Source organism: Phoxinus phoxinus, assembly GCF_949152265.1.
Source record: "Phoxinus phoxinus genome assembly, chromosome: 11".
Taxonomy (NCBI): Eukaryota; Metazoa; Chordata; class Actinopteri; order Cypriniformes; family Leuciscidae; genus Phoxinus; species Phoxinus phoxinus.
This window is the reverse complement of record NC_136886.1, coordinates 26,058,893-26,082,452: the sequence shown is the minus strand read 5'-3', so window position 1 is coordinate 26,082,452 and position 23,560 is coordinate 26,058,893. Positions and strand designations below refer to the sequence as shown.

The window sequence follows — 23,560 nt, the reverse complement described above, 5'->3', positions numbered from 1 at the left end:
TTATAAAATGTAAGATTATCACACTTTAAAAAAGGAACTATATTTTATACTTTAAAAAGTTAAGCATATTTAACATTTGTTTAATTTTGGGGGCACAATTATTGGTATATATTATTATTGGCATGACCGTATTCACTAGATCTTAGTTCAGCACGTCCTGATTTTGCGAGTTAAAAGCGTTCCTGGGTGAACATATTTTGCCCAACATTGGAACATCCATTTGTTTGGAACAACATGTCCCAGTTCAATGGCTGTGGTCACACTTATGGGGGCTAAGTCCAGTGTCAGAGCTATAGCTTTGATGTGTACATTTACTGCACATTTATTGTAGCTGTTTTCAGTGGTTTTTATGTGTTGCCATTTGTTACATCTCACAAGCACATTGAAATCAGATGGTTACATCATCAAGTTTTCCACTTCTCAATCAAGTGAATCAGTTTTATGATAAATGCATTGCCCAGGGTTTCAGACTGGGCTTTACTTCTAAAGTGACTTGATCACAGACACGCGCACAGTGCTGAATCACACCCCTGTGGATGTGTGTGTGCACCACAATGGATTTTATGACTCATCAATGGTTCAACTGCACAGCATAGCAACCTAATATTGCTCTAAAATGACATGAAATGTGAAGCCTTACATTTTCAGTGTCTGTTTAGTTTGTTTTTCGGGAACAGGGTGTGGCGTTTAAAGTATAGAAAACCACATTGACTGCTATGTGTCGGAACAACTTTGTTACTCTAACATTGTTTTTTTGCGTTCCATGGAAACCGTGTAACGGTGACATGATGCAATGCTGGCAAGCAGCCATTGATGTCTGATGTTTGTTAGCATATTTAAAACTGTATGGCATGTATTTTTCCTTTGTCTCTCTAGGTGAATACAGTTACTTGGGCACAACACTGCGGCAAGCAGATATTGAGCCCATGCCATCTCTCTCTGACGTAAGACAGCTCATCGCACTTTATGGCATTCTCCCTTTGGGTGAGTGTAACCAGCTCTGACAAGTCAAACCTAGTCAACTGTGCTTCTCTTTGTTTTAGTCATCATACATCATTCAAAAACACCTGCAAATGTCTGGCATTACTCTGATGATGTCACTATAATGTATGTTCTGCTGAACTGTTGAAATGAGAGTTAAATATTTATTCCTCATTTTGCGTTAAAAATCGGATACGATTTTTGCATTTCTGGGTCTGTTGGAAGAAAATTAGTAAATGCACAAAAATAATTGTTTGAAATGTTACCATGTTATTACTATGTCTACCGGTATCCCTTTTTTATTAATGAAAAATAAAGTAGCAATTATTTGACATTTCAAATTTACATGACCTACAGAAAAAATCTAAATCATAAATCATTTTCTTTCATTATATGAAATTTATAAAGGACATATAACCTGAGAATTACCAGTATTAAAAAAAATTGTCTAAATGTATGAATACTGAAACAAAACATCAATATAAAATAACAACAACAAAAACTCTTTCACACTTTTACTTTCCAATGAAAAAGAAGGTAATGTGTTCATGCTGCAGTAGTTCATCCATAGGTGTGTGCATATTCATGTTTATCACCAAAACTTTGTCCCAATACTGTGTTTAAGATATAGGAAATATATAGGATAAATATATTTTACAAAATAATTTTGAGACACATAACTCATAGATGTTTAAAATAAATAGTCTCTATAGCAGCATGCTTTATAACATATATAACACTATTAGCTTTAGTTAATAGCCAGGTCAAAAAGTGTTTATATCTCATGTAAACTATTTTTAAAAAGTAAAAAAAAAAAAAAAATCATGTTTTTTTATAGTCTTGGCTCATCTGCAAAGCATCTTCAAACTACTTGAAGCTACGAAGAAGTTTTTGTGGATAAAAACACCACCATTGCGCTCAAGAGCCTCTAGGGAATTTTATAGTGGCTCACATCAATTTTTCAGGAGCAGCACTACTAGATCCATGCCCGTGTGTGTGTGTGTGTGTGTGTGTGTGTGTGTGTGTGTGTGTGTGTGTGTGTGTGTGTGTGTGTGTGTGTGTGTGTGTGTGTGTGTGTGTGTGTGTGTGTGTGTGTGTGTGTGTGTGTGTGTGTGTGTGTGTGTGTGTGTGTGTGTGTGTGTGTGTGTGTGTGTGTGTGTGTGTTAGTGTAGGTAACAGAATGCACCCTGTCTGCCCTTCTGAACTGTACTTGACCCTACTAAGCAGCTCATGGTCTTTTGTAACTTTCTCTGGAGCGAATGCTTCATTGCCTAGCAAGGCCCGGTGTTCTGTATCACAGTATCAACACCAACATTCACTCTATACTCTATACACTCACTTCTCATTTAATAACCCATCCATGGGCTCATTGGGATCAGCACAGGGATCAGGCCAGATCATACACACTGGTGGGCTGTAACCTTAACAACTCTTTGCAGGGAGAGTTAGATTGTCCCTCAGTGATTCGTGGCCCTAGGCAGAAAAGGGTTACCACATAAACAGAGCTCAGTGCTAAAACAAAGACACCTCAGTCAGCAGCAGCAAAACAATCACACAAAGGAGTCAGAACGTCTATATCCCTAAAGATCTCTGTGGTATGAGAGTGTGTGATGTCTCTCCAGAGGTCTGTCATCACGGCATTCCCAGAGGAGAGTAACAGTGCAAGTGCAAAACTAGATTGCTCCAAATACAGCAAACGCAGAGCAAAATAAATCAACTTTCAAAGGCAAATACTTTCATCAAACTTGCCAGTATTTTGACACAAATGTACTGATACTCTGCAATATGACTAAAACTAATACAGTAAGACCAAGTGTTTTTTACATGTTAGAATGGTAGTTGACCCTTCGCAGGGAGCTTGATTGACAGGTGACCTGACCAATCATACTTCTCCATCCGCCATTTTGTCCGACAAAGCAGTCAGGAGTTAGTAGATTAACATGGGAGGATTTGAACTTGAAAATCAGAGTGCACTGATGCCTTTCCATGGTTAAAACAACATTCCTTCTTATGTTCATTCATGTTTATTTGATGCTATAAATGAACTAGAAGGAAGAGATGATCAGTTCACGCGCAGCTTTAACTGATGCTACAGCGATCTGTCAGAGCCCCAAAACGGTATTTATTGTTAAACTTTATTTTAAAAAAATTACCACATTTGAAAGGTGAGACTTTTTTTTAATATGTTTAATATCAAAAGTAACCTGGTCTGTCCTGTCTGTCAGCGCGTTGTCAGTGTCCTCTCTGCTCCGCGATGTGTTTTTCACTGCGTGAGAACATGGTGTGGCGTGAGAGCGGCGTAGCTTGTCGGACATAGCGACAGTAACTAAGGGGGGCGGGTCTTTGCGAACGGTCAAATTGTTTCCTCACACAGCCTGTCTCGTACTGATCATTTTGCATATTTTTTTTGCATGGTTCATTCTGAATCCATTTTAATGGTAAACTTTCAGTGTTTGATTTTAAGGACTTTTTAATTGTCCTTGAAGCAATCCAGACAGTCCCTCTTTTGTGTTGAAATGACCAGTTTAGACCAAAATTATTTTTTATGCTGGATTGTGTAAAGATAAAGGAAAGATAGGGGTTAAAAAAGGGATAGTCATTATTACACTTTCTAACTTTCTACTCTGTGTGTCGTGACATAAATCCTAGTTTTCAGTGTATGCCCCTCTTTAAAAGTGACTAATGCTGCCCTGGCCTAAGGTGTGTTTCTCTTTGTTCTCACTGCAGTGATCAAGTTTTGTTGGATATACCCCACTAGATTAGATTTTCTTGCATTTCTGTTCTTTTCTTTCTTGAGTTCTTACCTACCCATCCCTAGAAATATAATCACTCCCACCATTTTACAGGGCGGACTAGTGTAAATCTGATTTGAACATCAAAGCCAGCAGCTGTTAACTGGGACAGTGTGAAATTCATGAACAATGAACATGGTTAGTACAACTACCTTGTAAGTGGTTGCAGAAAAGCACAAGTTTCTCACAGTGTTCCTCATTGTGCTTTTCTGTAAACCATTTTATACTTGATAAACATTGCAGATATTCTGAGGTCAAATGAACTTCCTCCATAACACAATGGCCCTTTTAACAGAGCTGTTGGGAGAGATTAGGAAGTGTAATTCAATTTTGGATAATCAAGTTTAAACCGTGGTGCTAGAGAAGTGTACATGCAGATACACATTCATTCACTCATAAACATACACGGGCTGTGCTCCAATCTGCTTGCTTAGAGTGCGCAATAAAAGTATGCTACTTAAAGGTAAAGTACATACTTTTGATTGTGTAGCTCTGGGTGGGAAATTTTGTCGGCTAATAACCTATGAAACATTTTCCATGTGACACAAGTGGGCTTCCTCAAGCATGTAAGCACCCCCTTACATGCTTAAAAAGCTTAACTCTCCATTGAACCACATGCAAAACGACTTATTTTTTTTCTAAAAAAAACTACTTTTTTTACTGGAACCATTTGTACAGTAATTGGTTCAAATTATTAAATACAATGATTCATACCCGAGATACAATTAGAACTCTTGTGAATATAAATATTCACAAACAACAGATCCAACCTATCCAGTTGAGGCCTGTTTGTGCTAATCTGGTGCTTATGGTGCATTTACCTAGGAAGTCAGATTTTGGAGCTGTGAATGAAATCACACCCAAGTGTACACAAGTCGGAAAACCAAGATGGATGAGTCCAGCAAACCGTTGTTCATTAAAAAGCAGCATTTTGCACAAATAATGTCCACAGATAGAGGATGGCAAGTAATGTTTGTATTGAGACAAAGACAAACAGAAGTGTTAATAAATATTAGTTCTGTTTCACTTATTGTTGAGGTGCTCAGCAGCCATTTTGGATACTCAAGTCAGGGTTGTGAGTGTTCCTCCGAGTTTCCAAGTTTTCGACTTGAGGGGGCATTCCGGTTAAAACTTCCTACTGGGAATGTCTGACTTCTGAGTACAAATGGAACACATGGTAAAATGATTCATGTGCTGCATCCTGATAGCAGTAAGCTAAGCTATAATTACGGTACCTTGAAATAAATAATTTCTTAAGTTTTAGGTTTAATACAAAATGCAGCAGCAGCTTTGACCTTGCACCCTTGACACTTGACTACAAAAAAAGCAAAACATCACAAACTCATCCTTTTCCAATATGCAAGGGATTGTGGGTAATAGCACAAAAAGCATGCACACTCTGAAAAATACATCACACACAAAAAAGCACTTTTACTGATTTCAGCCTAGTATGATTTCAGACACTTTAATTCTTGAAATAGGATGTAGCCTATGCCCTACTCATACAAACACAGCTAGCACAATGTGATATTTCTATTTATATCGCCCCCTGCTGCTTATAGTCCTTAAAGTGTAAAGGTTGGTTTATACTTGTAAAGTTATCACTGAGATGACAAAGAGAGCTGGAAATGTGGGTTACACACTTCTTTTAACTGAAAAGAACACTTTCAACGAGAATTCTGACATCATTTACGCACCATCATGTCATTTCAAACCCATATGCATTTTTCTTCTTCTGTAGAACACGAGAATTGTGACCCTGGACCATTTTTTTTTTTTTTTTGAGGTATATACACCATCTGAAAGCTGAATGAATATGTTTTCTGTCTATGTATGGTTTGTCAGGATATGACAATATTTCGCTGAGATACAACTATTTGGGAATCTGGAATCGCTTTTAAAGTTGTCCATTTATGTTTGCGATTGTGCTGCATTTACTCACAAAAATAAACGTTTTATATATTTACGGTAGGAAATTTACTAAATATCTTCATAGAACATGATCCTTACTTAATATCCTAATGATTTTTGGCATAAAAGAAAAATCGATCATTTTTTACCCATAAAATATATTGTTGGCCACAAATATACCCGTGCTACTTGTGACTGCTTTTGTGATCCAGGGTCACATTTGTCCTGCTCTATGTTATTACAATTACAGTTATTACAGTTCAAAATCACATACTGCCTGTGTAGGTACTGCATTTGAATGACTTTGCGAACATTAAAGTACGTTCTATGAATATGGGTAGTATAAATTAACTTCAGACGTACTACATCCGCTATGTTGTTAGTTACTGTCACGTGACCTACCAGTGTTTTCACTTCCATTCACAAATCCTCTCCTGTGGCCTCATGGGATTGTAAATTGTCCATAGAATGCACACCAGAATCTCGGTCGGAAGTAGTAGGACATCCAGGTACTTTTCACCTTCTGTTTTTCGAGTACTATGTATTCGGACATACTACTCTGTTGGCATACTTTTTTGGCATACTGTACTATATAATAGGGAAGTAATTTCAGATGCAGCATAAGACTTTCAAGCTTCAAAAAGGATACTTAAGCACCATGAAAGTATGTTAATATCCCATACAACTGCGCTGCATTTAAAGCATTTATAATATTATTAATATTTATATTATTTACTTTAATATTTACAATAATGTCTTGAGATGAACAAAGAGAAATTTAAGTTATTCATTTTCCCTCCAATGAGCATTTTTTTAGTCAGTGATTTGAACTTGAGAACTTGTTCGTTCTGATTTGAGAATTAATCATCTAGAGCAGTTTTGTGAACTGGATCAACTTATTCACTGAAAATAGCTAGCTCAAAAGAATGAATCAGACATTGCTACTTTCATGAATTCTCATGAACGCAGTGAGGAGAGATGAGTGGATGCCAAGATTTTCAGTGAATAATGACTTAAATATAAAGATATCGAATAAGAACCACAAGTATACTTTTATAGCACTTTTGGGACTCATTGAGAACAGAGACTTGATATTGTGCTGCACCTGTGATGTGTAAGCCTCCCTTCTGGACAGACATGTTTGTTTGTGTGAATGTGTGTGTGGCCGGACGTTTGTGTGCGCACTGGTAGACGTATATTTGTGTATGCTTCTGTTTGTGTGTCTGTGTGGTCTCACATTCATGCCAGCTCACTGCATCCTGAGCTCTGTCCAGTTGGAGCCCTTTTACTACAGCATCCATGAGAGGAATCTCACACCACCTGTGTCTTAGCCCCAGAGAGCCATTCAACTATTGTTCTTCTATAACTGAGCACCGGCAGCCAGAGCAATCAACCTTTTCTGACATCTGACTTCCTAATCAAATGAGTATAGAGTTTGCAGGGAGTTCCTCCCTGTCTTTAGATATAGATGAATGATTGGGTGGGGTGCGTTAGAGTTTAAACAGCTGGAGTTCAATGGGGATTTTCCTTCTTTGTTAGAACAATGTTATATTATAAAAAATTATCTGACAATAATCTTGAGATGACTTAAACAGTTACTCTTATTCAACCGATGTATACAGATGGTTATCTGATATACTGCAGTATAAAGTCAGGAAAATTAATGAGGACGACAGAGCAAAGACAAAAGTGTAGGAGGTCAAGATTGATAATAAGAACATAGGGATATAACACAAGATATTAGAGCTGCACAATAAATCGCATTTGTAGTCGTGATTGCAATTTCGGATGCCACAATTATGTAATCGTTCAAAGGCGCAATTACAAAAAAAAAGTCCACTTACATTATTCTGTGCTTAAGATGTGTGTTTTTTTCTTTCTACAGCTTATCTTAAGCTTGTTTCCCATTGTTTTAATTTTAGTTTTAGCGTAACATTATAATACCATCCATATTTTTACTTTGGTTTGGTTTCTTTAAATAAATGTAAAAAAAGTATATTTGACATTTAAGGCTTAATGCTATAGAGAAGCAATAAAAGTAGTTTCCAGCGTATTTATTTTAACAATATGGCATGCAGTCGCTAATCAAACAATGGCATAAAGCTAATCAAAACATCATTCAATGTAAATTGTGATTATCGTAATTAATAATCGCAATTACAATTCAAGGGGATAATCGACAATTATGATTTTTGTCATAATCGCACAGCCCTACTCTATATACTCATGCCGAAGTTCTTTTTTTTCTTATTCACTCAGGGGTAAAAATAAATATCTCTTTGAAATGTCACTTTCAATAAGAATTACAACTTCAATTTCTACTATAAAGCAGCTCTCCAGTGTGTGGCAAGCTGTTTTGAACTCCCGAAACGAATGTTAAACAAACTTTGTTTTGGCCTGATTTTGTTCGAAATGATATCACACCTGTCCTTTCTTTGATTCCGCTTGAAGTATATCGCCTTCAGAAGGAAAACTCACTGCTCCCTCTTCTGGTCTCCATAGGCTCTCAGTGCGTCCATGAGAGAGGGCCCCTGATCCGGGCTGTGCTGCTTACGGGGCCGGCAGGGGTTGGGAAGAAGATGTTGGTCCATGCCTTGTGCAACGAAACTGGTGCGAACTTATTCGACCTCTCCCCTTCAACACTAGCTGGCAAATATCCAGGCAAAAGCGGACTGCAATTCCTCTTGCACATAGTCTTCAAGGTGAGGAGAAACCATCTGAGGCCTCTCTCAAAATACCTTCTGGGAATAGAGAAAGCCAAGATTCTAAGATGGCGAAATTCTTTTAGCTCCATATATCATAAAAACTGATAGGATCAACATACCTGATTGATTGCTATGCATACTTTAGGTTGCGTCAAGACTTATCGTCAGGATCATCAATTCGTCTTCTAAAATGGAGTGAAACATTAGGCTTTGCGTGATGGTTTTTCTGTTTATGAGAAATATTCTGGCATGACTTCCAAACATAAACACTAATGCAAATGGAAAACCTTCCTCCCTGTCTCAATGTGGCAACAAAATACTTCTAGAAAGACGTTGTTTACTTGCTGTCTAACATTTCAAGAAGTGTTTAGTACTGTACATAAATAAACTCGCGTGTTTAGGAGGCCAAAATGTATCCCCATATCACCTCTTCCGTTTTTTAATGAAGCTTTAGTAATAAATCACAAAGAATGGAAAGGTCATATCAATAAAGGGCTATGAAATTTGCGCTGTTGTCCACCAGTATAGTTTATTGTGGCCATATTTGGAGGTTTTACTTCAACTGTTCCTGAGAGCATCTGGCACAGCAGATAAACAAGGCAGGATGAGGCAGGGGGATTCTGAGATTCTGCGCTCAGCATTGTGTTGGACGGTGGTCTTTCAGCACCTCTCCTAATGCATGCTGGGAATAAAACCAGGTGCCAGCATGATTTCCTGCTCACTAAGCCGTTTTGAGATGAATCACTCCTCCGCTTTCCTGTCCACTGCAAAGCTCTCTGTTTCAAACATTGGGGAAAGGTTTTATTGACATATATTTAGGGAAGTTAGTTTGTTACTGTTCCCTCTAATCTGTACAACTGCATACTTCTGATGTTGCTCCCGTGGAGGCCAAAACAAATCCGACTAAAACAAATCTGCAAATCCAGAAGGTTAACTCAAATGTGTGGGAAAAGAGCTAGTGTTTTCTTGAATTACAGCTATATATCCATTGATTTGCATTATGGAACTGAATCTGAGAAATCTTGTGGAAATATGCAGTGCTGATTAATTCGCTATGGACTGCATCATAAAAGCCGGCAGAGATTTCAAGTTCTTAGCGGTTAATAAAGGCAGTTCAAATTTACTGACTGTTTCCAAACTCAAGGCCATGCTTGACTTTTCTCAGGAAACCAAGACTGAGGCAAAAGCATTCTACTATACTGCTATCTTACTAGAGTGTATACAATGCATATATGCCGATCTTATGCATGCAGCATAACAGAATGACCTTATAGGCCAGTGGCTCTCAACCGTTTTGATGCCAAAGAACCGCAAATATGATGATCCCCCTCGTGAGGGATTCCACCTTTTAAAAATGTATAAATATTTGTCATATATATACTGTGTGAAATAAAAAATAAAATATACAAAAATATAAAATTTGCTAAAATATTATCTAGAAAATATTGACGTGCATCTTCTTTTAGATGTATAAACCAAAAAAGAAACTTTTCACTTTCAATTCATTTAGTTGTATAGCTTTTTCTTTTAAATATGTCTCTCCAGACCAATTTTACACATTTTTACAGCAACAGTCCTAGAAAAAGAGAATACATAACTAAAAACACAATATTTCAACATTTTATGTCTCAAATTTTCCACAGACCTCATAGAACACTCAATTGTTATATTCATCCAGATAAGCTAAATATTTGCAATATATATTTTGGTTTTTGATTTTAGCTACTGTGTAAAATGTAGCACAATCAAGGTATATATCCTTTTTTTGTATTAGTATTAGTAGTATTTTATAGAATTTCTGTATACACAACATTATAATACACAGGTGTTTGTGCTTACACTAAATGGCCTGTATGTTTTTGATCAGAAACAAAATTAGCAGGAACATAGTTTGTGGGAGTCTGTGGGGTTTACAGAAATTACTGATCAACATTTGTGAACTGAAGGCATTGTTTTCAGTCAAATAATATTAAAGCATGCACTCACTTCACTAATGTGGTACCATTTGTTTTAAGGGCAGTGTTGATTACCGTCAGTGTTGTTTCTGCTCTGGCCGATAAGTGATTGTTTGTGTGAGCTGATGATTGTTTGGGTTGTTGTACCGTTTGGCTTGCGTTGGAGGAACATTGTCGTGTTTTGGCAGGTGGCTCGCCAGCTGCAGCCCTCAGTCATTTGGATCGGCGACGCTGAGAAAACATTCTACAAGAAAGTTCCAAAGCTGGAGAAAGAGGTTTGCCGCATGTCACAGTTATACTCACAGTCATTAGAACACTTACTAAATAAACACAACTTTGAAGCATACATACAAGTCTAATACCAGACCATAAACGGTGATATTCTTCTTCATTTGTTTAGCACTTCATTCACAAAATCCAATGAATATAAAGTAAAAAGCTCTTTTTTAAAGCCATTGTCACTGTGAGGTGGTGGACTCTGCTGTCCTCTGGTGGTTAAAGATGTAGATATACTGTATGTGCTAACATTAAGGAGCGCTGCTGCAGTGATGAAAGTGTATGATTCTTGCATGTTTTGTTCCATTGCGCTTACAAAAACTCACTTTAAAAAATCCATAAAGTTCGAGTTAGAATAGTTTGCAAGAACGTGATTATAAACACAATGAGGATGTGAAAGGGGACTTGTGAGTAGATGAGTTTACCTGTTCGAATGATGACGTTTAATGTCCCGACAACCTCTGTAGTCCCATTTAGCCACTTGTTAACAACCGCCGTTTCACATACCATTGGGTATTATTGATGTCATAGAATAAAACATGGAAATATCTTAAGCTTGTGTTATCCACAGACCATATTTCAACAAAACATTGACAAGAATTGGGACGATGGAACCAGAAGTGCTAAAATTGTCTACAAATCTGCGTCATCCCTGCAGGACTATTGTTTTCTTCAGTTCAGCTGTTTCTTAATTCTGTTCATTTCTAGATGGAACCCAAAAGACTAAAGAAAAACCTGCCGAAGGTCCTAAAATCTATTAAACCAGAGGACCGTGTGTTAGTGGTGGGAACGACACGCAGACCTTTTGATGCAGACATCAAACCTCTCTGTAAAGTTTACAAGAAGATCATTTTGATCCCTAGACCAGATTATGCTTCACGATTTAGTAAGTAATCATCTATGTTTGTGTTTAATATATACTGAGATCGATTTCACATATTAAGTTAACACATTTATCGTTCTTAATAATTACAGTTTGCATTATACAACATGTCTTTTTTTAATGTCTAGATTATTGTGTATATTAATTTATCTTTTATGTTTAGTTCTGTGGAAGGAGCTGCTCCAAGCAGGTGGTGCTCAGTTGGGCCCTAAACTGGACCTGAGCTCTCTAGCTAAAGTTACAGATGGTTACACTCAGGGTCACATTCTTCAGGCGATCCAAACGGTCCTAAACTCTCATCGCCTCAACCAGCAGACCAAAAGACCCCTGACTGCTGTGGAGTTCATCCCACCTCTTGCAAGGCTAGACCCGGTCTACAAAGAAGAGGAGGAGGCCTTTAAGGTCAGTTTTTTTTTAGGATGCTTTCTGGAGGGATGCATGTGTTGAACCCATCTATACGTATGCATACTGACTGTAGATGATGTTTGTGTTTCTGCGTTGATAGACGTGGTACAGCCGGACACCTCTGGGCAAAAAAAGGGCACGAGCGGCCAGGGCCAGTGAGGAGGAGGCAGATCTCAAGAAAGGGAAAACAAAAGGAGGAAAATTGCAAACAAAAGGGAAGGAGGGGAAGAATAAAAAGAGAAAGAAAAAGAAGTGAAAGCAAATGGACACTCCAATCAGACCCTAAATAAAAATACAGTTGCAGTTCATCTTCTGGCCAGCAGAGAGCATCAGCACATCTCCCAATGAAAAGTCTACTTCCGTGTTTACCGGTAATCCTTTCCATTGTTTCTCAACTAGTAGCCTACTTTATGTTTTTTTTATTTATTTTTTTTTTTTTTTATTCTACTAAATAATTCTACTCATTCCACAACCAGTTTGGATTATGTTGGTTTTCATCTGTGTGCTTTCTAAGTATCATGTGTATTTTGGGATAATTATGATATTTCTTACTTTAATTTGGTATCTAGTGGCCTGTCTTTTTCCCATTGGGGAAAAAAATTGTTTTGCGATGATAGAGTCAGACTAGCAGACCCTTTTAGTACTGAGAACATAAAACATTATACCTCTAACTGAAGCTTCTCACAATTGATACAAGAGCTTGGACACTGTTCCAAGCTGTTTACTAGATGAAGTACAGAGATGGGTGTGTTGTTTAATATTTATTTTGCTTTACTTTACAATTTGATCTATTAAAATGTGATTGTTGAACTTGACTTGAAGCCAGACAGCCATTAAAGGACAAACCTGAAATCTTCTCTCTTGTCAATGTCCTGAAATGATGCGCATTCAGACTTTGAGACAGTAGCCTATAAACATGTTTGCAAATTGCACAGTTAAATCACACTTAAAAAGGTATAAATGTAATTGCATTGGATAGCAATATATGGTATAGAAACCAGGTGCAATTATTTTTAGAGAAAAACAATACGAGCACACTTTGCATGCAAAAAAAAAAAAAAAAAAAAAAAATTTATAAAATAATATATATCCAGTTTAAAATTAAGACAAAATACCTTTGAACATTAAAATTAAGGCAAAAAAGGATTTGTGCATTTTGTGGTTGACAAACTCCATGGTTGTCAAATGACCTTGTGTGCAGTTAGTACAAAATAATTATGAAAATGGTTAGTCACCATTTAAAAAATATAAATTGACAATTCTTTTTTTTAAATGAGATATTGCAGAATTTATTATAAATGATTTAACCGTGCACATCTTTTTTCAATTTTGTGGGGTATAATATAATATAATTATAGAGTTATATACACTCTGAAAAATGCTATATACACTCTGAACAATTGTTTAAACCCAATTGTGGGTCAAATATGGACAAACCCAAACGTTTGGTTGATGGTTGAATGTAATTTAAAATTTTAACCCAATGGCTGGGTTTGTCCATATTTGACCCAAAATTGGGTTGAAACAACCCAGCATTTTTTAGAGTGTATGATTCCGTGGAACCTGCAGTATTATATGGTTATACTATTATAGTATAAATATAAAACTGTATAGGTTCATCATATGGAAACTCTCAGTATCAGAGAGCTAATTGTCCCATGTAATCTTCAGCCAAACTGTGTCTGCCATCCGGGCTGCAGTGCGACATCTCTGCCCAGGTTGCTTATGAGACCGCCTGCTCTGCCAAGCAGCTGACCCATTTCCCTCCTTCCTTTACAATCTTCCCACGGGAGCCATGCCTATTTGAAATTCCTTCATTCTCGGTAATGTCTCCAACCCCTTGTTTGCAACATCATCGACTCCCTCACAGCTAATCGAGGTCGTTCTTGGTAAATTCCCCTCTCCTTTTTTTTTTGTGTATTTGGGGGGGGGGGGTTGCCTTGTTCTATCTTTATCCCACTCTTCGACTCTGATCTTACCGGATCCCCTCCTCCTCACCAGGTTTATAGGGCATGACAAACACAGTCACCTCAATGTGCTCTTTGTAGCTTCAGCTCACATCTAATTGCATTAATCAGGTGTGTGTGTGTGTGTGTGTGTGTGTGTAGGCTACATCTATCCCGAAGAACAAAAAGAGCCCTAAAGCTGGGTGACATGTTAAGAGGAGTATTTTTTTTTTCTTTACTTGCTCATTTAAATGTGAGATGTTGATATGCACGTGCCCAAGTGCACTGGCTTATATTTGCACACCTAATTAGCGAAAATAAAAAGAGGATTTGAAGTAATCTTTTCCCGCAGTGCTCTTCATACTGTTTTTAATTAAATGCCTCGTTTGACTGTACATTATTCTCATAGGTCATTCCCCCTACACACTTCTCCCCTTCAGGAGTGCTAATAATTAAACATTATTCAGATTGGATTAGTCAGATGCATCTTTTTGTCTCACTGAGACCTGAGCGCAGTCCTTTCTCGCCCTGTGGCCGTTGATGTCAAATAAAGTATAGCATCTCCTTCCTTTCAAGGAGCCTTTTAACCATTGTTTTGCAATTACTATTTATTTCCCCGTCCTGTTGCTCCAGGGTCCTGGGCTTTCTTATGCAGCACTGCCTTTCCTGCAGCAAGCGCTGACCTCTGAGGTACTGTTTACAGCGATGCAGCCTGCCCCTGCCTTTACAACTTTAGTAACCCTAGGTTTGGCCTAAGGACGGAAGGGTGAGACAGAGCCATTAAGAAGTTGTCCCTGATTTAATGGAGTTTTTTTAAAGTGAGCTTTCCAAATAAGCCATATGACAGGAGATATATCTGGGAAACTGACCCACGGGATAGCCTCTCTTAAGCTGTCACATTTGACTACATCCCGGTGTGCAGAGTGCACCGTTTGCTCATTGGGAATGTATATGAGATAGAGCGCTGTTTTGTAATGGCTTGAGAGTTTATTAAATGAAGAATTGGTGGCTTACGGTATTGCTCTAGAGGAGATAAGGAGATCATCAGAGAGGATAATAATAATATAGATAGATTTCTATTTCAAATAAATGCTGTTCTTTTGAATTTTCTATTCATTAAAGAATCCTGAAAAAATGCATCACAGTTCTCACAAAAATAGTAGTCACCACAACTGTTTTATACATTAATATTTCAACAATATAAGCAGGTTTTTTGAACACCAAATCAGTAGAAATTGCTGCTAAAATTATAGTTTTGCCATTACATAAATGAAATGTTGAAAAATATTAAAATAAAATATTTCACAATATTAGGGTTTTTACAGTTCTTTTTTTTATATATAGATAATACATGCAAATTAATGCAGTCTTGTTTAACAAAGGTGACTTTCAAAAACACTTAATCTCACTGACCCCAAGCATTGAATCATGAAAAGTTGAACTATGGATACTGTTTGGGTATATACTGTAGCAATGAACAAAATTACACTTTTCAACAAGCATAAAAACAGTGTTCAATGTTCTCTACACTGATAAACTATGGCAAGTCTACAATGATTTATAATTTCAGCATTTAAGTTTATGGCAGCAAAAATGCCACTTACACTTGCTCAGACAAAATGTTTCACTTTCTTCTGAGACTTGGTGTACAGAACAGATTTAATTTAGGCTTTTATTCACATATAAACATTGATTAGCGAATATAAACAGAAGCTCTGAACCTGCTTGACACGAGAGAACAAACCTCATTGGTTCTTGAAACTCAAACGTGCTGAGTAACACATGAGAATGAACCTCATTGGTTCTTGAGGAAGCTCAAACGTGCTTTGTTGACGCTTCAAAAAGTTCATAAAGAGATTGTAAAACTAATCAATATGAATTGAGCGGTTTAATCCAAAAATTCTGAAGAGACACGAAAGCTTGATGAACAGATTTAATTTAGTCTTTTATTCACATATAAACATTGATCAGCGAACATAAACAGAAGCTCAACAGAACCTGCTTGATGCGTGAGAACAAACCTCTTTGGTTCTTGGCTCAAATGTGCTGCGTAACACATGAAAATGAACCTCATTGGTTCTCACATGTCAAGCGAACATGCTTGAGCTTCCATTTATCATAAATGATGTGTGAGTTGATGAATGTTTATTTCTGTCAGGACCACTATCGTCAAATATGATTGACAGTTAGCATACAGTTTGGATTGGCGGTATGGTTCCGTTCTGGGCGAGAACTTCCAGCGCATCCATGCAGCCTAGCAGGGAGAGCAGCAATAACCGCCCTTAGCATAAACAGAACAGAACCAACATGAATGTATTGCAGATATCATTAATTCAAGATTTTAAAGTACAACATAATTCGACAATTTATTCTGATTCAGGAGGAATCAGAATGCCATTTCCTGACTGACGAGAGGAGGAGCTGGGGATGGAGGAGGGTACTTCGTTCCTGAGAAACACGATAGCTGCTGATAATACTGAAGGAGCTTGCTTATATATATATATACCGTATATAGTGATAGGCATCGTATTCCTATAGGTAGATGTGTGTCAGCTGATGCGAGCTTGACTAACGTGACCTGCCAGAACTGACGCTACGCTTAGTATGTGAATAAAAGCCAAAAAAAAAACTTGAACTTTTTGAAGTGTCAAAGTTGCAGTTGCATATAGCTGTCAATGGAGGAACATAAAGCTCTCAGATTTCTTTAAAATGATCTTCATTTGTGTTTCGAAGCTGAACAAACGTCTTGCGGGTTTGGAAGGTGAGTAATTTATGACAGAATTTTCATTTTTGGTTGAACTAACCCTTTAAAGCCTGTCAATCAACATTGGAGCGCCACCCTCCGGCTGAATAACGCAGCTCTGCTAAAAGTGTTGGTGTGTTCAGAGATTACAATATAAAGCTTACAAAATGTCTATCATCATAAACTAGCGCTAAGACCCAGAATCTGCCCTACCTAAATTTACAGTCATGAGCCGCTACTGGGCAGTACCATCCTCATATAAATACTTCTTAGAAAGGTAGCTAACTGTGAGCTACAGACCCCTCAGTGGGGAGGAGAGAAAACCCAGTCACCTCCTTTCTGGAATAATTATGGAGAACAGAGAGAAAGAACAATTAGCCAGCTGGGTATTATAAAACAAAGCAATTAATGTTATGTTAATTAGCCAAACATCATGTAATTCTTTATCATTTGCTAATCATTTGTTAATTAGTCTGACTTTTTAATGTGGCAAATCAAGAGTGATTAATTTAAACATATTCTAGTATTTAAAAAAAAAACTCAGCAGAGCTGCTCAGCGTGGGTTTAATTCAGCTTCAACCTGGTTTGCATAATGCAGGATCACAATATGAGTCTCCTGAACAGTTACAATTGTTCGACTTTTCCGAACAACATGCTTTTTACTAGCGGTTTGACAAACAGTGTAAGACCCTGTCTAGAATTTAGGCTATTTGTGCAGATGAGAGAGGCCTGGCTACTCAGGCATTTCAGATAATCATTACTCATTATAAGCAAGGAGTTACCTGGGAAGGAGAGCAGACTGGTTACACCTTTATGACTACTTTAAAAGGTCAACTAATGTCTGTATGTCAGAGCTGTTTATGCTGCTGCTCAGTTTCAGAGTGAGAGTGACGGGGTAGGCAGTGCTACTTCCAAAGAGGGGCTGCTGAACCAGGTGAGTGAGCGATTAAAGTCCAGGTGTGCTTCATCTCAATTACACCACTGCCCTGTCACATAATGACCAACCAGCCTGCCCCAGTCAGAAGCTCCAGCAGGGGAATCTGGGAAATCACAGGCCACTGCTGCCGCCTTTTTGGACAGGGGTGGGGAAGCCCTAACATGACTCTTTTACGCCCTTGAGAAACAGAAGCACAAGTGATTATCCACATAACTCTTTATTCAATTTTTAGCTTTCTTCTTTGCCAGGCCAGCACTGAGACTGAGTACTGGCCCATGTCAATAGCTGCAGAGTTAAAGCACAGACAAGAGTACCACATTATTATAAATAGGAAAGAGTGGGGTAAGATGTGCCAGTGGGCAATCTGCATAAACAATTTGTTCACAGATTCACATTTTTTCTATCCAATTTAGTACCACGGCTAAATAGCTTAACTATTAAATAATAAAAAATAAAAAAATAAAAAAAGAACAAACACTCAAATTAAAGGCAAAAGCACAAATAAATACAATAAAATACATACAAATGAAATAAACAGTGCTCTTCAGGCAGGTCTAATAGTTTTTAGGTATATTGAAATTTAATAATGCTAATCAAATAAATAACACTGCAGTCTTCATATCTTTTTTAAAGATTAAGAGCAGTGAGGGTTTTTTTCTTTGTTCTTTGTTGTTTGGTTAACATTAAAACCGCAGACAACAAACTACCGCAGACAACAAACTGTATAAAACAATAGATGTAGTGTCTGTGACGTCACCCGTGATTTCTGAAGAGCATTTTTGAAGCCCAAAGTGGGGGCGAAGCCGGCCATTGGCATCTCGTCATTCCAGATAACCGAAAATGGGCAAATAAAAGAGACGGGATTAGCTAAGGTGACGTGACAGCTAACAGACAGCAGACAAACGGCTAGTAGTGACAGCAGCGGCAATCCACCTGTCACTCAAGTGGCCACTCCCTTCATTATGCAGAACTTTAAGGCTTAGTATAATTTAAACGGATGAGTAATACAAAAATACACCCCCTATGGGATTGACTCTCTTTTGGAGCCTGTCTCTAGCGGCTATGAATTGCTGTTTAAGTCACTTCTGTATTGGTTTCAAGAGAGAGACCGGAAGGTTGCTGCTTGACGCAGACAGTCGCAGGATTATTAGGATTCTGTCCCTTTAAGACCGGATGCACGCACATATCATGCGATTTGTGTGTGCGTTCTCTTGAAGTCCCCCTGTAGTCTATAATTTTATCACTTAAAACCCATCTTTGATCACCAAAATTACATATTTAAAATGTTCTTTCCTTGAAAAAAATATATTGCCTTAAAATAGCATGTAGCCTAACTCTTGCCTCATTCAGTATACTTGGTTCTATGAATCTGCAAATTAGCCTCGCCTCCACTCACTCACACCAGCTCAAAGATCCACTCATTGACGATCACACGTTGACGTGATTGGTTACAAGTTTGTGATGTCAGAAACACCAGCGATTTCAAACCGTGTTTTTGAGACTGTCCGCTGCAGTTTTAAGAAGAAAATACTCAGGAATGGTGTTGACTTATGCATTTGTACATGGTTTATATTACATGTTTCATATTAAAAACACCACATATACATACAGTATAGCCTATGTTTAGCAACAGTTAAAAAATTGGAAATAATATCACAACATTTATTTCCATCAAAAGCTGCATTTTTGGTCTTGTACTGAAAATGCAAGAGTCCAGCACTCTGTAAACTCTACTCCAGCACATCCCAAAGACTTTCAATGAATTTAAGGTCTGGACTCAGAGGTACCGATTCATGGGTGAAAAGAATTATTCATGCTCCCCAACAATTCTTTCACAATTTGAGCCTGAATAATCTTGGCATTGTCATCCTGGAGAATAGCCAAGATATGTCTTCCTACATGGTTGTTTAAGAAATGAAAGCTACACACTCCATCAATTAGGGTTAGAGTAACTGTTACCAAACATATAACATTCTAGAAACATAATAATCACTGCAATAATTATCCAATCATAGAGTCTTGAGCATTTGTCTAATACTAATAATTTCACAATATTACTTTATAACTCTAACTGTATTTTTTATCAAATAAATCAAGCTTTGGTGAGCATAATAGACTTCTTAACATTTTTTCCCAACCTTAAATACTGTATATTTCTATCATGACAACTCTCTTGGCATGGTAAAGGCCCCGATTTACTCACGGTTCTTTTTTGTTATTCGCTTAGGGGTAAAAAGAAGTTCGAAATATGTGAGCATCGATATATTGTTTGCGAACATCCTGACACCACCCACACTGCTGAGAGTAGTGTTTATATGAATATATGTAAAGATGTGCTGCATACTTTCCTCACAATAAAATAATAATCACACAACAAAATGAAAAAATAGTAAGCATTTTTGTTCAATTAAGCATAAGAATCTGATGGAACGTGGATATGTTTGCACAAGCTCTGCAATTCGGCACTCTGGTAGTCACATCATGTTTATTTACAGCACTTTATACAATAAATTGCTTAAAATAAAGCAGTTTTAGTATTAAACATGAAAACTAGTGCCAGTGTCTTATTTCATTAGAATTACAACCTAATTTTCTACTATGGAGCGGCTCAATGTGTTCATGTTTTCACTAACAGACATCTGACATTGACAGAAGAAATTAATTTTCCACGTCAAAGAAGGCGAAGCTTCAGAGCACAATTAGGCTACCTCGGATCGCCACGGACCAATAGTAGCCTAGGCTAGTACAAATGCGTTTACCAGCCAGAGGGAACTTTTCCAGAAAGCTGTTTTGATCTTCTAAAAAGGACTCCAAACTAACTTCGTTTTGTCCAGATTTTGTTCGGAATGGCTACACATTAGTTCGTTCGTCGATTTGAAGCAAATAAGGGCCTTAATTGACCGTTCGCGAAGACCCGCCCCCCGTCGCTATGTCCGACAAGCGCCGCTCTCACGCCACACCATGTGCAAGCAGTGAAAAATACATCGCGGAGCAGAGAGGACACTGACAACGCGCTGACAGACAGACAGGACAGACCAGGTTACTTTTCGGTTACTTTTGTAATTAAACATATTAAACAAAGTCTCACCTTTCAAATTTGGTCATTTTTTAAAAGAAATGTAAACAATAAATACCATTTTGTGGCTCTTTAATGTGTCTGACAGATCGCTGTAGAGCATCAGTTAAAGCTGCTTGTGAACCGATCATCTCTTCCTTCTAGTTCATTTATAGCATCAAATAAACACCCTGCAAAGGGTCAAAAGTGATGAGTCGTTCGTGAACAATCCGTTCATTGCGTCTGTCACGTGACAAATGAATGAAAGAGTTGGAAGGTAAAGTAATTATTTATGTTCCCTGTAAACTATTTTTGACTGCATTATAATGATGATCAGAATATGATCAAGATTGCATAGCTGGATGTGTTTGGGTAATTTGCCTGTTAAAAGTATAACATTTAAAGCCCCTTAAATTAACGAAATCTCGAGCGAGAAAAAATCTTTAATTTTGATGAACGAGATCGAACAAGAGAGTCAGTAAAATGGTCCGAACTTCCCATCACTAGCCTTAATGAATCTGACAACGAAAATTAGCTACACTGCTTCTGCTGTTATTGCTGCTGATCACTTGCTACTGCCAATGGCACTACTGCTACTTGCGCTGCTACGTTACAATATGGCAGGCATGAATTACCCGTAGCTGATCTATACATGTGGAGCTGGGGAAGGTGGAGGGTTTCTGAAATTAGCAACTGCTACAGCAAATGCTGATCAAGTATTTGAAGGTTGCGTTGCAAGCTCATTGGCTACTAAAACAGCAGGAACCAATCAGCTGTGCCCTATAGAGAATTATGTGATTGCAAGCAGATTGAGTAAATGACCATCAGCTTGGGCCATCTAGAGTTTCATGACAGATATTTGTATATATTCAATTTACTCCACATAGTTCAATTTACCCCTAACAAGGAACAAGTTCATATTTTCATGGCCCTATTTTATCTGTGCTTTTGTATCATTTTAGTTATTAGATCCAATCCTGAAATGTAATCTAGGGGTAAAGGCGCTACCCCTGTCTCATTTCTCCTTGCCAATGCCTAGATAACAACTGGCCCACTAAAGTCATGCACCTTAAATTTGACTTGTTTCTGTATACCTGGAATTTATAAATAGACCCATGCAATTTCACAACAAGATTCATGTATGCCAATTAATGTTAAAAACAGTTTTTCCATGTTACCAGCTCTATCCTGAGGGTGCAGAAGGTTCCACACGTTAACGTCCCACCATTCAAGAACATCTATTTTTTGGGAGTAGAGCGCTCAAGGACAACGGTTAACATACGGAATGTAGATGGTTGCATATTCTGATCTGAGTGGCATATTGGACCCCTGAATGTATTTCACCCCTGCGCTCCCTAGTGATCAAGAGCAACGCTCTGTAACCTTGAGGATTTGTTATTATGATCATGGAAACATTATAGAACCCAATCTGACACAGTGACCTTGCAAACCACAGCCATTCAGAATCCACACCCCCTTGTCAGCAGAGCTACATTAGAAAAGCCCATAACACTCCCCCTTCTGCTCACTCACACACCAGCACTTACACACACACGTCTACACACATATTCTCATATGTTTCCAAGCAAATGTTCATACACACAAAAAAAACACATTTAACTCCCCCATATATCCTTCTGTAAGTAAGAGGTGATAAAGGGATGATGCATGTCGGCAAAAAGGAGACACAGCATTAGATGGTCTTTAGGAGGAGATCATTATTATAGAAGAACATGAGGGCAAGAGGGAAGATTCATCCATTATGTTGCAAGTGCAGACATGCCGAAGAAACCAGCATATGTAGTTATGATGACCAACCCTACACTGAATATGTGGCCATAGAGAGCTCAGCAGATTTCCACAGAATTGCTCATCATTCACAAACTTCTACTATACAGTACACCCTGATAATTTATTAGTGAATTTGGCTACTATGATTATAATTTCAGTGTATTCTTCTCCAATTAACATGCTTTACCAAATTAAAATCCATTTACCCATCAAAAATTAGAATTGAAAACAGAAACGTTTTAGAGGAAATGGAAGTTATCTGTAAATCCAAAGCTTAGGCCTGCAGTGATTGATTTGTCTTTCTCAAAGGAGAGTGTTAATGTAAAATAAGTGTCCAAACTAAATAAAAAACATGTATTCATGTTGTTTTTTGAAAAGCTTTTATACCGTTTATAAGAAAACTTTAAAAAATGATCAATAGACATTTAGGTTGAATACATGTGTAAACCTCAAAAGGAAAGTTATCACCCAAAAAAAATAATTTACTCACCCTGATTTCATAAAATCAAAGGTTATTTTTTGGCATCAATGGTTCCATGAAGAACCTTTAACATCCATGAACTGTTCTATTCCACAAAAGGTTCTTTACAGTTAGAAAAGGCTCTTTAGATTTCTTCACACAAATTATTTTAAGAACTGTTCACTGAATGTTTCTGTGTGGAACCAAAAAATGGTTCTTCTATTGCATCGCTGTGAAAACTTTTATTTCTTGCACGGAACACAAAAGAAGATTTTGCAGAACTGGTGATGGTTTGGGTTTGGGTTACCATTACCTTCCATTATTGACAAAAAAAAAAAACTTAATATGAGAACTTAATTTATCTGAATTTTGAAGAGACTATAGTGACCATGACACACAGTCATGAGGGTCTGCATGATACTCTCTATGATACAATTTCCTGTTTTATGCTTTTTACTGCATATTTCTATGTTGCTGGCTTGCTACACCACATGACTTAGACGATGGACAAAACATTTTCAAATATAATGAAAAGTGAAGCACTTCTGTTCATTTACTGCGACTATAAAAGATGAATCACTGAATAAAAGTCACTAGTTCGGATGATTTTCTTTTCCGGGATTTCATTCCATTAATGAGGCCTTTTCCTTAATATGATTTTAGGACAGTTGTATCACTCTGATTATCAATGTGATTTTTCTTTTTTAAATGAACTTAATT

General features: G+C 37.5%; 1 protein-coding gene across 3 annotated transcripts in view; it reads left to right on the top strand.

Moving 5' to 3' along the window:
• drc11 (dynein regulatory complex subunit 11) overlaps window positions 1-12,764 on the top strand; it is a 43,496-nt gene extending 30,732 nt beyond the window's left edge. For all 3 annotated transcript variants that reach the window (XM_079627549.1, XM_079627550.1, XM_079627551.1), the window contains 6 exons: window positions 877-984; window positions 8,187-8,386; window positions 10,533-10,619; window positions 11,329-11,506; window positions 11,667-11,905; window positions 12,009-12,764. In XM_079627549.1, coding sequence (XP_079483675.1) covers window positions 877-984; window positions 8,187-8,386; window positions 10,533-10,619; window positions 11,329-11,506; window positions 11,667-11,905; window positions 12,009-12,164 — 968 coding nt within the window. In that variant the 3' untranslated portion in view covers window positions 12,165-12,764. The remainder of the gene's footprint in view (window positions 1-876; window positions 985-8,186; window positions 8,387-10,532; window positions 10,620-11,328; window positions 11,507-11,666; window positions 11,906-12,008) is intronic.
• The last annotated feature ends 10,796 nt before the right edge of the window (window positions 12,765-23,560 follow it).